The 15,479-nt window shown below is 42.8% G+C and overlaps 1 protein-coding gene across 1 annotated transcript in view; it reads right to left on the bottom strand.

Annotated features, from left to right (window-relative positions):
- Positions 1-14,101, bottom strand: part of LOC104945266 (PDZ domain-containing protein GIPC3-like) — a gene marked incomplete at its 3' end in the record, with an annotated part of 17,977 nt that extends 3,876 nt beyond the window's left edge. The window contains exons 1-4 of the mRNA XM_010770913.1: positions 13,848-14,101; positions 10,770-10,955; positions 10,472-10,656; positions 1,674-1,815 (exon numbers count right to left, since the gene is read on the bottom strand). Coding sequence (XP_010769215.1) covers positions 1,674-1,815; positions 10,472-10,656; positions 10,770-10,955; positions 13,848-14,084 — 750 coding nt within the window. The remainder of the gene's footprint in view (positions 1-1,673; positions 1,816-10,471; positions 10,657-10,769; positions 10,956-13,847) is intronic.
- Positions 14,102-15,479: the final 1,378 nt, after the last annotated feature.

Raw genomic sequence — 15,479 nt, forward strand, 5'->3', positions numbered from 1 at the left:
GAGCGACTTTGCACGTCGGTAAAGTGAGTCTTATCTCAGCTACTACGGTTTTTTGTCCGGCGAACGTGAGAACAACTTACAGGTGAAGCGCGACGGTTCCGAAAGTGAGTGGTGCATCAGAACATCGCAGGACCACCGGACGGCGACGGCAAAACCTCCTCGTCCGCGCGGCCGCGGGAGTGGACGTAGGGGCGACAGTCGGGTGTCAAAGACTTAAGGCGTAGACTAGCATCTAGGAGATACGTTCTTCTCCGTGAAACTTACTCGGCCTGACGTCACTAATCTAGACAAAGAAGCCGAACGTCGTAGGCTAACCGACCCAGGTAGTCCGGGGTTATGAAACACGTAGTGTGGCCACTCTTTACACTTCGAGGCAAGACATTACCGGAACACTTCAGGTTGTCTAAGTTAAAAGTGTAGTCGTGAACGAGGGTACCAAGGCTAGAGAAAGTCCTTCAGGTGGTCACGTCACACACTGAAGTCGTGGTGTCTGTGGCACAGTTCCACAGGCCAGGGTAGCGACGAGATTGTCGGAAAATTCGAAGAGAGGAAACATGACACGCCGATGTCACCCGAAAAAGTATTTAAATATTTCCCTTAACGTGTGAAGTTTTTTTTAGGGGTTGACGTGAGAGACTCCTTTATCGTACGTGCTAGTGGTTTACGTTAACCACCAACTTTGTTACCTACATTCCGTGAAGAGACAAATTGAATAAAACTTATTCGAAGACGTACGGAGGGAGAGCAGGGCTGTACTGCGACCGAGGCAGTATTGTGACTGATTCTTAAACAAACGCAGTTCCGGTCGTAAACTGTCAAGTAGTTCGTGTTGTAATCACTCACTGACCCGTAGTGTAAACAGGCAACAGACGTAACTATTGTCGGAGAGAACGTAAAACATCAGGAACAGGTATATTGCGTGTTGATATCTATGTAAAAGTGACGGACAGCCCAGAAATCAAGGTAGGTGGAACTCACATTTGGTACTGAGGGGCTGTAGAAATTGTTAAACGAGACAATGCTAGCACGAGTAGTCAAGTTACTACACTAAAACTTATAGTACACTACACATTCAACGCAAAAAACCTTAACATGACTTTCGGAAACGTTCGAGAAACCAAAACGGAGTCGCACATTAGTTTGTCACTCTCTTTGTCAGGCGAAGGGTCAAGTAGAGACGATAACTGACTTAGGTGAAGTGGGGAGTCACCGTCAAGCAAACTCTGTTCTTTAAGTTAATACAGTTGTTAACCGTCTGTGTATGTCCGCCAAAGCGCGTTTCGACTACTCTCAATTGGTACCAACTTTAAAGTGACCGGACACAACCGTAGGCGTAAAAGGAAGAGAAAGGTCGATTGTAACGTACGAACTACACGAGAAACGACAATGACACGGACGATTTAGGGAAACCGAATAGTAATCGTACGAAGGTTAATCATATGGGTCAAGAACACTTTTTGCCTCAGTGAGGGAGGTTTAAGGACGTCCCTTTTGTTTTCCGACGTAGAAGACCGACGCTTTATAAGTTCGGTCAGAGAGAAGCAACATGGTAAATCGGCTTTTACTGGCAAATGTCAGTAAATAATACGACAAGAAGAAAACCTTTGACGGACTCTACTTGGACTCGACCGAACAGTTGAGGCTCCCAGAAGACATTTTGGTACGACACTCACGCTGCCGCCCGAGAGCCAGGGGGTCACTTGGGCCGAGTGAGAGGAGTGACGCTCCGACTTGGGCGCCGAGGAGGGAGCCGTCCACAAGGAGCAGGAGAGGCCACGAGGACGACGACGACGACGGTCCGCCGCCCCTACGGCGCTGCCACACCAACAAAGACCGAAAAGTCGGTAAACCTTATAGGTAAGACAGGTATCTGACATATTTTATAAGACTTACAGGCGAAAACTTAATTTTATCGACGATGCAACGAAGCAAACACAAAACCAAAATACCGCCCTACTGCGTGACTGGCAGGTCACTGGCAGTTAATGCAGAGTACTGCATTTGACGCATTTAACGTTTCGACAAAAAAATAAATGGTGACGACAAGTAAAACCAAACAGTCCACCTCAAAAAGACAACAAAAATTGTGTACAAGTATTTCGACAACATTATTTTGATTTTGTGTTATTTTTCTTTATTTTTTTTATGATAAAACTAATCCTCAACGCCTGTACAGGCGACACTCGCCGGCCGAACGGGGAGTGCGGAGGGGGAGAACTGCGGCCCATGACCACTCTACATTCTCCTGTCTGAAGTGTTCAGACTTCTCCCGCATTCGTTTGTCGTCTACCGGAGAGTCTTCTATGACGGGTCATCGACCGGTGACCAATAAGTCGTCTGGTACTTGGTTAATCTCGAGTGTACACCGTAACAAGGAATGATTTAGAAGATCAGGAGATCAGGATGTTGATCGTCATATGATATCCATTCGATTAAAAGTACTTGTCGTAACGATTACTCCCTGTACAAGTATTGTCAGGACTTTCATCAGTTTGATCTACCAAATGTACTTTGTGTTAGACACACGTGCATCGATCAAGTACTACATAGTGCAATGTTAACTTTCAACAACTTACGTTCACTTAGTTCGATTAACAAGTGACATACATTATGTTCGGACATATGGAAAAAATGTTTTAGTCCAAAAAGGATGGTGTACGAACTGTTCGTCACGGAACTTGCTTGGATGGGAAATATGCTGAGTAATCCGTATGACATTTGTTGAAAGGGCGAACTGTTTTTATCTGTAATTTTCTGTCTAACTTCAGGTAACGGAAGAACTTAAACAATTGTAGGTAGTTTGTCCGTAGAATGTAGATACGGAGCCGTCTACGAAAACCCTGTAAGTCGCGTCTACAGATTGTCTCGACGGAATGATTATTTTAGGTTTTCTTTCACTAAGAGTGAGATAAGGTGTAGGAATTTGAAAATTCAATACCATAAACAGTTTAGGTCATCCGTTTAGGTTTAGACAATGTGGTCCTCTATAGCAGAAAACTGTTATATTCTAAAAGGATAATTAGATGATATCACTTTATTACGTGGGAAAGGACGGATCACTAAAACTGATGTTCAAATACTTGCTACACCCGGGGTGTGTCAAACGGAAGTTTTTATCTATGACAACAAGAGAAAGTCTATGGAACAGACCTCTATTGCTCAACCATAGAGGGTACTTAAGTGTGATTGTAACAGTACGGTAATATGCGTCATAGTACAGATCAGTCACGGCAAAAGGAGGTCGTACGTCTGATAGACCAAACCACCTCGCATCATTCAGTACAATGTAGTGACAGTAGTATCTGGTTAGTATACTGGAAGCGAAGACATGAGGGTTCAGACCGCAGGTCATTGCGTCACGTCACCCTACCGAACCACCAGGTACTAACCTCCGTAGACTCGGGTGAACCAAGTACACTTCTTACGCACACCCGACACCTCTGTACGTGATGTCTACCCCCACTTAACTCTCTCCAAGAGATATTTATGTCACCTAGAGATCACAAAGTTTTTTAGTGTCTGTGATGAAAACACTGACAACTTATGGTAATACATGTTGTTTTTGCTTAAACAATATTGATAGTTGACTATCTTTTAGTATTAGCGATATGTTAATAAATCCGTTGGTAAAGCTGAGAAGAAAGATAAGTTTGTGCTACGTACACGAACTCGAAAAAAGTTGTTTAGCAGCTGACTTTAGTATATTGAGCTGAATGTAGTCTACTGACCAAAGTGTCCAGGTGCTGTCGCGACATCTTAGCCGTAGTCGCTTACGGAAAATACAAGTCTAGACGGCCCAACCCGGACTGACGCATGTCTGAGCGCACTTAATAAAGTACTGCGATCTATATTTTCAGCATTAGCATACTGAGAGAGAGAGTTGTATCACCAATTCTTGCTCTTTGAGTATAACGCAATAGTGTGTATGTCAGATCGGCTTTGCAGTCATAATCATGATCGGTATTTGTGTTATCAACTTGCCTAAAGGTGTCCACTGATTGAATAGTATTTTGACATGGAAATCAACATCAGGACGAGCAACGTATCGCTGTTACGAGTCTCCCATTCCCAGAAAAACTCTGCAGAGAGCGTTCGTCACAGAGTACTTGTCGCCGCGCTCCCGTGTCTGGTGTAGTTCCAACTGTTTTATCGCAAGATCGGTAGCACGCAGGCGTGTTCACGTACGAGATTGATAGCGCTGCTGAGCGATTGGGCCAGTGCCTCTACTTACGGCAAACCGCTCGTATTACATCTAATTATTCACAGCGGAGTGTGTTTCATGAGGATGGGTGAGAGGAGTAGACGGTTTGACGCCAGGCCACATCCTCTGATTCAAGCATCCGCACTGACAACCCTGCATCTCCTATGTGTGAGGCGCGTGAGACGTCGTTCCGACGAAATCGGAGTCGGCATCCAGCCGTAGCAAAGTAGCTTCTACCCGACCTCGGCCACCGAGGCTTCTTCTCGAAGAGGGTACTCCAGAGCGACTGAGGCAGTACGAAAGAACTACCGTAGGGATACCAACACCATCACTCAGCAGCCGAGATCATCAAGCAATACAGACACGTAGCAAGATGCGCCATAAGCCCTATGCCCCCATGTACACACCTCGTGGCGGGAAGCGTCTATCCCTTGCCCAACAATAATACGTACTTACTAGAGAGTGTGCTTCATTTTTTGGTGAAGTAGAGTTCCCGTTATACAGAGAGCGAGAGGGAGTGGATTGCGAGAAAGTCCGGAGTGTGAGGTACAGCGGGAAAAGAGGGTGCGACGCGAGAGGATATCTAGCGCGCGAGCGAGAGGTGTCGCCGCGGCGACGGAGCGCGACGACAATCGCATATGCGACACTGACCACAGGCCACAGCGAGCAGCGGTGTATACTACAAGTGGGGATTTTTGTAGATGATTGCTAGTCTCTTCACTACACGTAGGCGCTCGCGTGTCTTTGGTGCCTGAGGGTCCCGCCCGTCTGTCCGTCCGTCGACACAGTCTACTCCTACACGCGCCTGGAGTGGTCGAGAGCTAGTAAGTGGAATCGTCGTCGCGACGACTAAGTAAAGGCGGGCCAGCAGCAGAGGTATAGCGTGCGCGATGCCGGTGTACGGGGTCTTTGAGACTAAGGCCGGGAGACCACAGCAGGCGCCACCGGCAGACGTACGTAGCTTACTAGCTGCTCGCCGAGGTTTGGTAAGAGACTTTGTGTTTGTGTATTGCTAGTCGTTCAGATTTCCAACGCTTTACCCCCTACGCTCGTCTTATATCACCTTGACTACAGTCACTCGTACACCTGTCTCTCGTTGAGGCTAGAGACTCAGACTACGGCGATGTCTAATACGCGGGACGGTCTCGGGACTGCTTTACAGCGAGGCGGACCTGCCGGCCGCGTTCATACGAAAAATCAGACACGTCTGTCTATGTATCGCGGCTGCGCGCGCGCGGGGGGGCGCGCGAGGGCGCGCGACTAACTCATCTCCACTCAGTGACCCACGTGAGCCTCCACTCGGGCAGTGCAATGATAGACGGTCTGACGCGAATGGTTCCCTTTAAGCGGTGCCTATACAACCGCCCAGTCCGTAGAAGTCCGTCCCATAGTGTGTCTGTCACAACCACGCCGTAAGTTATTCTGACATTTGCAGTAGCCCGACTGTAATGCGCCCCTGTTGTCTCTCTTGGCCCACCATGTTGAGAGGAGAGCGGTATCCGTTTGCTTGTTCTGACCTGGCAGGCACAATAGAGACGACAGTAGCGACAGTCCTTCACTGCCATCACATTCCCGAACAGCATATGTGTAATCGGAGCTCGACGAAAAAATAATGGTTAACCTTACCATGGGTACAGACAAAGTAATCTATATTCTTCAAAATCTATGCTCTCACGCAAAAAAGTAGTCGTACATAATCGTAAACAGATTACTGTTAGTCTATTCGAACCTACACACTTAATCTCTATTTTTGACACTTATTTTTTTTTGTTGTATCGTTCACTTTAAGTTGGTACATTAGAGATGAGTCCGATAAAACTAACTCCCCCGCGCCTGTAGGTCGCAACTATCACCCGCAACGCACTTAGGCTTGGAGAGCCGTGTAAGAAGTCGAGAGGCTGGGGCGGTGACTCCCACTTCACTAGTCAGTTATCGTCTCTACTGGTGAGCCATGTAATCATGAGAGAGCGTGGCTCGCAACATGTGCGACTCCGGTTGTATCTGCGCGCCCCCGACGTCTCCAAGATCGAAAAACGCCAGCCTGGACAAGTGACGTGTTCTTTTGCCGCGACTCCATGTTAATTTGTCATGTGTAGGTAACTAGATCATAGTAGTGTGATAGTACTTGAACTACTGTGCTCATTGCGTCGTTTATTCTCAGCCCCTCAAGTCCATGTGAGTTCCACTCTTGATTTCTGAGGCTGTCCGTACCTTCCTTCTTAGAGAACTCTATTACAGTAACGACGAAGATCCAGTACTTGGAGTATCTGCTGTTTAATTCGACGTATCTTACTAAATGTCGTAATTAACCGCGGTTCTCAAAGGCCCCCCCACCACACTTTGGAATTACGAATCCACAAATCTATTCTCCGAACGACGAAATTTGCTACCGACCTTATGACTTTTCTAGATTTCAAATTATAACGAACAAATCGTTTGCTTCTGAGAGTAATAATACAGTGTGTATTTTATTACAAACTCGAATCCTTTGATCGGATACCCATTTGCCGCCCACCAGATATGGTGAACAAATAGTATTTTGATTTGTCATTTATCCCTTTACATAAGACCAATTTCTAATTACCTAAAGGTAGGGATCTACTCCAATCAAATAACACTTTATGAAAGTTTTTTTGGTTCCATAAGTTGATACATACAAACTTCTTGTTTATTGTTCTTGTGTTCAGGTCAAAACAAAAACGAAAATCTAATTTACCAGGTAATGTTTTGACAAGTGAAATCCAGATCAAACTGAAAACTGATAAATTCCCTCTAAAAATCCTAATTAAAAAAATCTGTAAGACTGTAAAAACTTTGTACAACGGAATAAGTGAATCTATTCCTGTCAACGAATTCTTGTAAAAGACTTCTCAACTTTATAAACCAAGGAAGCATTATAAAGGATACAATTCTTTATTAAAATCCTCAAGTCCGACTACGACGTTAAACCTTTTACAACCGCATCAACCACACGTACTACATTTGTTTTCAAAAACAAACCAAGTTGGAGGTCAATTGAGACTACTGTCATTATTACTAACTAAACCGGATTTCGAACTCAATATGTAGGACTACATTGTAATACCCCAAAACCAAAGTGGTAACGGACTTATATAATGATATCTTTCCTTGAAAAATCCCCCTTTTGATTGACAAACAAAACATGCAGTCGTTACGATCGTAAATTTTACCGTCATTTCCCGATCTTGTGTCGTGTGCAACTCAAAAAACTTTTTCGGTATATAAACCTTCCTTAGCACCCCAGTGACTTGGGTAAGGACGGACACCGAAAAATCCAGAATGAACGTCGGAAGTGTACCCCTCCGTTCCGGTAGCTAAAAATACTCAACTTTCTGTACGGCAAGCGGGGAAAGCTTACCTAGGTAACAATTAATCAGCAGACTTTGGACATGAATCACAATCTTCCATTTCTGCACGGATGAATTTCCACTGTTAAGGATTTTAAGTTGATGTTTGGTAACTAACTTTAACTGAAGACAAAAACTTAGGACTACTTCCTTCCTCGTTAACACCGTACAGAGCCTGGTAGGAATCCCAAGGTTGTGACGATTTCCTCAAAATCTCACAAAAGAATTTACTTCTGGTCTTACTTATATTTCTCATATTAACCTCGATACTCCCGTCCGATGTGTCTAGGATCATTACCAAACTGAGTCTATTATCAATACACGTGTTTCAAAGAACCTTTCATCTAGATAATCTGTACAGAATTTATAATCTACATCCAACAGTTATTTTGAACGTCCATCAGTATGATTCCTTCAAAGTAAAAACCGATTGTTTAAAGTCCTTTACACCCTTCGTCGGACAGGGCTACCTGTTCAATCTCTATAGACTGTTAATTTCAAGACATTAGTGCTTCATATTTACTACCGCGAGGTTATAACTGTCTAAAGAACATCTGTTTCCTATAACCGGATACGACTTTATAAGTTTAGAGACGTCTCGTGCTGTGTCCGGTTTTTCTGACTCTTGTTTACTGGAAACTGGGACTGACTGTCGACACTGAACTCCTTTCGTGACAGTCTTACTGACTTGAGACCCACGTGGACTGGTTCTGAAAGTTGGACTGTCTCATCACCCTACATACAGACGTACACAATATATGTCAGCTTTGGACGCTTTGGACCCCGCCAGTGTGATTTTCCTGGAGGCTGAGAAAGTGAAACCACTACTGGATTTAACAAACACAGACATGGTTGAGGCACAGTTCACAGTTGCGCGAGAGTTTTTGAAAAGCCGGTGCACAGGCCAGGGAGTAGAGAGAGTGACTTTGAGTCACCTTGTTGCAAAGGAGTCCAGGGTATTAAGTGCCATGCCAGCGGTAATGACAGCATTCAAACACGCACTAACATTCGGGGCATCAACTGCTACATGTGAAAACTCGTTCTCCACGTTGAAGAATGTATTTAGTGAGCACAGACGCAACATGTTGCATCGACGCAAAGCCCATCTCATCCAGCTGGCCTTTGAGAATGACCTCAGTAGGAAATTCAAAGATGAGTTGAAGGAGATGCTGCTGAGGAGGTTCCACTCGTCAGGAAAGAGGAGACTGCAACTCTACTGAAGGTAAGAGCTGGTTATTTTATCATTTGTATTGTTGCTACTGTTTGTTAGCAATGTGGTTATTGATCATCCGTTGTTGGATATGTTAGATCAGCGCCTCTGATCTGTGGAGTCTGTTTTGATGTTGCTCCGTTATGTTTTCTCATTCTATGCAGCATCATGTGCACATGATGCTGTGACTCACCGCCCCCCCTCGGTTTTCAGCTGCCCCCCCCCTCTGTACTGAGCTGGAGCCGGGACTGCTACAGACGGAGTTCACTCCGCCACGGAGGGGTAGGGTCGAGGGAGTGGTTTGGAATTGGGCCTTAGTGATGAAAATGGGGGATACTTGGCTTATCTGGCGCCCGGAGCTCACTGCCAAAATGCTAGTGAGCGAGGGAGAGAGGGAGGGTGCACCGCCTCCGGTGCTGTTGTTATTAGAATCTGGTGCTAGCTGCGGATATAAGAAGAAGATGTGTCTATAGATTCTACAATAATGTGGAGGGAGAGTCCTCTCCAGTCAGACTAAGAGGCTGATAACTACAGCTCACTGAGGTAAAGGACTCTGAGTGTTTAGATAGTTAACTTTAGTCTAAGTTCAAACGGTTTGGTCACAATTTATGTAAACACATATTTCCAAGGCACTCCTTTATAATTATTGGGATAAACAGGTTTGAAATAATTTCAATGTATACTAAAGGACAGTAACCAAAAATATCCTTTTAAGACTGCAGAGATAAAAAAAAATGCATAAATAAATAAATGTTAAGGTAAAATAAGGTATGAATGAACAACACAAATAAAATAATTTACATTCATTTCTTATTGGCTATGGTAAGTTATTGGTTATGTTCACATGCTTATTTGAATACTTCCACTTGTCTAAGATGACAGCAGAGACTTTCGACCCAAAACCAGTTGTTGACTTGTGGATGCAAGCAGCTAATGGCAGACTCAACCAGTGAGAAAGTAGTAGGCCTACATCATCACCATGTCTGACAGAGAGGAAGACAGTGAGGAGAGCAGTCAGGAGAACAGTCAGGAGGGTATGATGACAGCTTGTAGGATTACTGGTCGTGCTAATGTTGTCTTGTGTTCACCTCTGCATGTATGTTCAGTGCCGTGTCTGGCAAATAAAGTCAAGACCCCCTCAAAAGTTACGGTTTATTTCATTTTAAGGATGAGCACCAAGCAACATCTCCAGGTGGTCCTTTGAGAACCAGGGCAAAAAAGTTATGTGCACCCCTGTTGATAACACACAAGGGGACGGGTAATAACCGGGAAAAGCATGACATGTGTCCTTTTTAATAACTCAGCCCATATGTTTTTTTATTAACCAGGAATAGATTTTTACTGTGGAATGAAAGTGATTACCACGTCCTGGATTCAGGGGAAATAGAAAATGTGCAAACACTTTCACTGAGTATTAATTCGGTGCAGACCTTTTGTCAACTAATGCGGTACCACCAATACCCAGACATGCTGGACATGTGAGCATTGTCTTACTCTAGATATGTTGAAATAGTTTGTTTATCAGAATAACTTTGCAAACGAAAGCAGAAATGTACTACAAAGTGAACCCCAACTGTAAATAATAAAAGGTTCACTTTCAACCACTGATTTATGAGGGCATGTTTATAAATCCTAATCTTCATCTGTTCTACATATGACAGTAAAGCCTGGCCACATGGAAATATTTTCCACTCACCAAAGGCCTTCTTGGGCCCCACCAGGCGGAGAGTAAAGGGTATGCCTCTCGGTTGCTCTTTTAGCATCTTAGCCACCTCGTAGTGTCGACAGCCTACAATGCTCTGGTCATTGATGGCCTCGATGTGGTCTCCAACACAGACTGTTTTCAGCTGGTCTATGGTGCTGCCTTCCTTTATCCTCTGAAAGAAACATATTGGAATGTTTGCCATGTGTCTCACATTAGATTATCAGTTTGAAGCCTTTTGCACATTTGTGGCAGGGCTCAGACGGTTTAGCTCTTCCACTCGTTCACCTTGATGAATGCATATCCAGCTCCGTTGTCTGTGATAGTAAGACCCAATGCGTCTTCTGTCTTTGTCACCTCCACCTCCTTGGTCTCCCCTCTGACGTGAGCGAAGATGAAGTCTTCCAATCCGATCTGGCCTCCCAGTAGTTTCTGCATGTCCACTTTATGGGAGTTGAGGGTGCAGAAAAGAATCTAGAGGTAGAAATAGAACAGTACAACTGTAGAATAACTATTGTTTTCAATTGAGTTTTCTCTGTTCTATTTATAAATATTAATAACATTAAAACATACCTTTTACCATTTTAAAGTGCTACCCTGAATCCGTAATGACTTTAAATTAATCCATTAGTAAAAGCTATTAACTTTTTTTATTTAGTTCCATTTCCCAAGGAATTCACTTTTTTTCTTTTGGTGAAAACGTGTGTTGTTGTTAAATTATGGTTTGATCCTCCCTAGCAAGTAACTTTTTATGAAATGAATGACATATGTTTTGCAAAACATAACAAATATGCTTCCTTTTACAATACAAGTGGTGGTTATAGTTTCTGTGGTGTTCCTGTAACATGCACTGGTGTTTCATTTTCTTCCTCCTGTTAATGGAGCCAAACATCATTCCTTTAGCTGTGCTGTATCAGAATGAAACAGCAGAGGGCAGTAGAGACAACAATTTGCCATTGTGGCCATTTTGTTAGGAGCTGTGTGAAAAAGCATTGTGAGTGTTTATATATTTTAAGATGAGATGGTTAAGTCAGTCAAAGCACATAAACACATTTTTCTGATAGTTTTATCGATAAAGTGCTTAAATCATTGTTGTAATGTGTGTAGTGTCTCACAAAATTATGATAATAAGAGAATAAACACTTAAGCTAAAGACATTTTTCTTCTAAAACATGACATTTTAATAAATCTCAAGATCACACTATTAGATACCAGACATGTTTGAGATGAAATGTCATTTAAAGAAAAGCTTTTTACATTTGTATAGCTGTATTGAACTTGTACATTTCTAATATCATGTCTTCAAACTCTTGAAATAAAAATGTCTTACTGTACAGTTTATTTATAGTTTGGAACTGTAATTGCCTTTGGTGGGATTTGCAAAAACAAAAGCTATTTCAAAACAAAGCCTTCTGAAATCTGAGGTTAGAGTTTAAGTTTGACTTAATAATCCAAGCCGGAAAATTCAAGATAACCTATTTGAACTGTTATCTCTTTTGTAGCAGTTCCTGTTAGTTAGCCTATTGCCCACACTATTTTCCCAGGTAGAACATTCAGATTACATTCCAAGGACTTCTTTGCCGTCAAACTGTGTTGTAACATTACGCTTTATGCAATTCAGTACAGGAGTTCAAGGGAACTGCTATACATCTCACTATCACCGACTAATTGCTTGTTATTTCCCATAGAAAGTCTTGTATCTTGAATTCTGACTGTAGTTCAAGGTCTTGTAGATAAACAGGACGCTAAATCAACAAATATTTAAATAATGCCCGGCAAAACCATTTGTTTAAGAATAACCAATGTTGATTGTAAAACAAAGCATGCAAGACCAAAAAAGGTGTGTACATTAATCATTTAGATGTCTGGTTTATTTGTAAACTGTTTTTTGTCTGACATTTTCTGACATGAAAGATTTATTTTAACTATTATTATTATTATTATGTATTTGTTTCAGTGTTATGCTCTACTGATAATCGATCAAAACATGATATAAACTTCTTATTTTTTCCGAATTGCTGGAGATTATCCCAGCATACACTTTGCAAAGCTGACCCTGGACTGGTTGCCAAGAATCCACATGTTTACATGTAAAGGAAGATAAACACAATAACAGGGAATGAGAGTTGTATGCTAAGTGTTTAAACTGAACATGTAATATCAGAAGAGGAGTAAAAGTGACAGATATGTTTTGTAGGTGTGCTTATTTGATGTGGTTTGATTACCTTGGTAAGTGAACATGGGTTGTTCATTAACATGTAGCGTGCAGGCATAAACCTTGTGTTACACAAAGAAAACAGCCTTCACAAGACATAATCACAGCTGGTAGCTGCCTGATAAGATCTTTAACGTTAGCTATGAAATGTACTGTATATTGGTCTACATCCCTTTATCTCCAGTCATTCAAGTCCAACAGGCAAGGATACATTGAAAGGAAAACCTTCATAGTGGCCTTCAAACACGCTACTGATAAGTATTAGATAAGGCCAATGTTGAATATTTGTTGCTCTGTCACCACAACATACTGTACTGGAGAACCATGCAGGCCACTGTTATTCTTAACAAAAAGGTAACACTATTTAAATGCAATCCTTGTAGTTTGGAATTGAACTGCACAAATAACGTAAATGAGAGTTCAGTAAACCAATTTCTACTCACAAAACGTGCACAGGCACAAGACAGACTATCAGTTTAAGTGCTTTGACAGTCTTTACTCAACTATTCATTTCCTCCTATGCAAACTTTGATACATTTATGGCATCTTTTTCCAGTTGATCTGGAAAAAAAGGCCTGTAGTAAAAACGAACAAATGAAGCCATTGATAATTCATTCTGTGAAATGGGCCTGTGACGGCCTTGGGCTTGTGGACAGCCCTGACATCTAAACAGTTTAGTGACTAGACCTCTCCTCAAGGGTTCTGGCCTTGTGAGCAGCTGCCTGCTGCGTAACTTGACTGCAAACCACACATTTGATCCCCTACCCTGCTATTACTTAACTGTTTAGTCCTATACCATTTTGGAAATCAGATTTACTTGTTATGTTGTATGTGTGGTATTTTGCGACTACATAACATTTTCCAGTTAATATTTGTTTCCGTTATTGATCCTGGTCAAGGCGCACACAAGTACAAAGTCTGGCCGACAAAAGTTAGGTTTAAATGGTCTTCGATAGTGCATCATGGAAAACAGCCTAGAATGGAAACCTAACTATTTGCGGCTGGCCTATCAGACCAGAAAGGAAAAGAGAAATAACACCATCAAACTCCAAAAAACACCATCAGTATTTGTATCTTGATAATTTCTCAAAACACTGGAAATGTCACTTATTAGCCTAATCATAACATGCGTGGCAGAATTAGTTTGGTACCTCTGAGGGGGAGATGTGGAACACTTCAGCGATCTTGGCGTAGAGCTCTTTTACGTTGGTGAATCCGTGGATGCGGCCTGTGGGACTCCCATGAGCCAGCTGGGTGTGGAAAATCAGCCTCGGTCTCGGGTATTCTGGTGGCCCTGGTGGTGGTGGTGAAGGGGGAGGAAGTGGAGGGGCTGTGGGCTCCGCACTCCCCTGATTATGGCTCTGGTTCTGGGCCTTCTGCTCCTCCATTGGCTCTGCCACTGCTGCCTTGGAGTCCTGAGGGCTCATAGCCTCCCCGTTCTGCATCGGGCCACGGCTCAGGTAGGGTCCTCCTCTGGGAGCCCCGGTGCTACACTGCTCTGGGAAAGAGAGACTCTGGCCTTTTCCCCTGCTTAGCAGACCAACCACCCAACCAAATAGCCACCCAGTGCTTTGGGGTGAAGAGCGCAGATGAATAAGTGATAAGTGTAGCCTGGTAACAATAGCTGGAAGAGGACAGCTAGCCCTGCTGGGCAGAAACCCAACACCCTTTGAGTTGAGGACTGCATGTGTTACACCTGAGCCTCTGGCAGCTCACGCATAGAGAACAGAACAAAAAACACATTAGGTAAAGGTTTCTTCATAGACACAACACAGTTAAAACTCTAATCCCCCATATCAGTCTGGGAGGAAGACATACATGATCCTGAATATGCGAACATCGCTTTGAAGCGTGAAAATGCCAAGCATATGCAAAACGATTTCCAAAGTGGGCAGCTTGGAGATGGCAACAGACAAAGTCCCAGTGTAACAGGTAAGATGATATCATTGGGTATGGAGCAAGGTGCTCTCCCCTTTGCTGGCCTCTTAAATGAAATTGGCTGTTGCTGGGGTGAATCCTTGGTGATGCTCTGACCTATTTGACCCCACTGACAGCCCACAGATACAGAGGATGACAGTTACAGCCGCTAAACACATGTTTAATTCATCTGGGTAATTCGTGCTTCTGGCAAGGTTTTTAAATATCAGTTTTCAACCTGAATGTACGAAAATGTGTGTACACGTGACAGCCCTTTAATTAAATAAATAATACTAAAAGTTGTTGTTAAACTTGTAGAAACGATTATATACTTTATAAATAAAAGATATATATTGAAACATATTACTTAATTTGCCTGGTAAAGTTTTTTTTACAAATAATCTTTTTCATATTGGATAAACACTGAAAGGTTATAAACAACATATTTCTATTTTCACACATTTTCTCAAGTGATGCATTAATCAATTGCAAACCAAAGATGCTGTCATGCATGGACACGGAAAGCTATCTACCTCTCTATCAGATCGGGAAATTCCACAAAAATCCCATTTTTAAATGTCAGCTGGGAATGTCTAAATTACCTTTAAACAAAAGATTCTTTCAGGCTGAATGGCACTGCAAAAGAGGTTTGAGATGCAGAAGTAGTCGACTGATTTCAGGACTGTAGCCCAGGACTCTACTGGACTCTTTCCTTTAGAGCTGTACTGATCTTTAGGACTATATTGATCCAGGACTACACTGATCCATGGCTTTACTAATTCAGGACTGTACTGGTCCATCAGTAAATGCCTACCATGTTTACATTATTTATAATATTAAGACAAACATGTAAATTCCATTTATTG

This window comes from Notothenia coriiceps, unplaced genomic scaffold, assembly GCF_000735185.1.
Source record: "Notothenia coriiceps isolate Sejong01 unplaced genomic scaffold, NC01 NC01_scaffold00009343, whole genome shotgun sequence".
Lineage (NCBI taxonomy): Eukaryota > Metazoa > Chordata > Actinopteri > Perciformes > Nototheniidae > Notothenia > Notothenia coriiceps.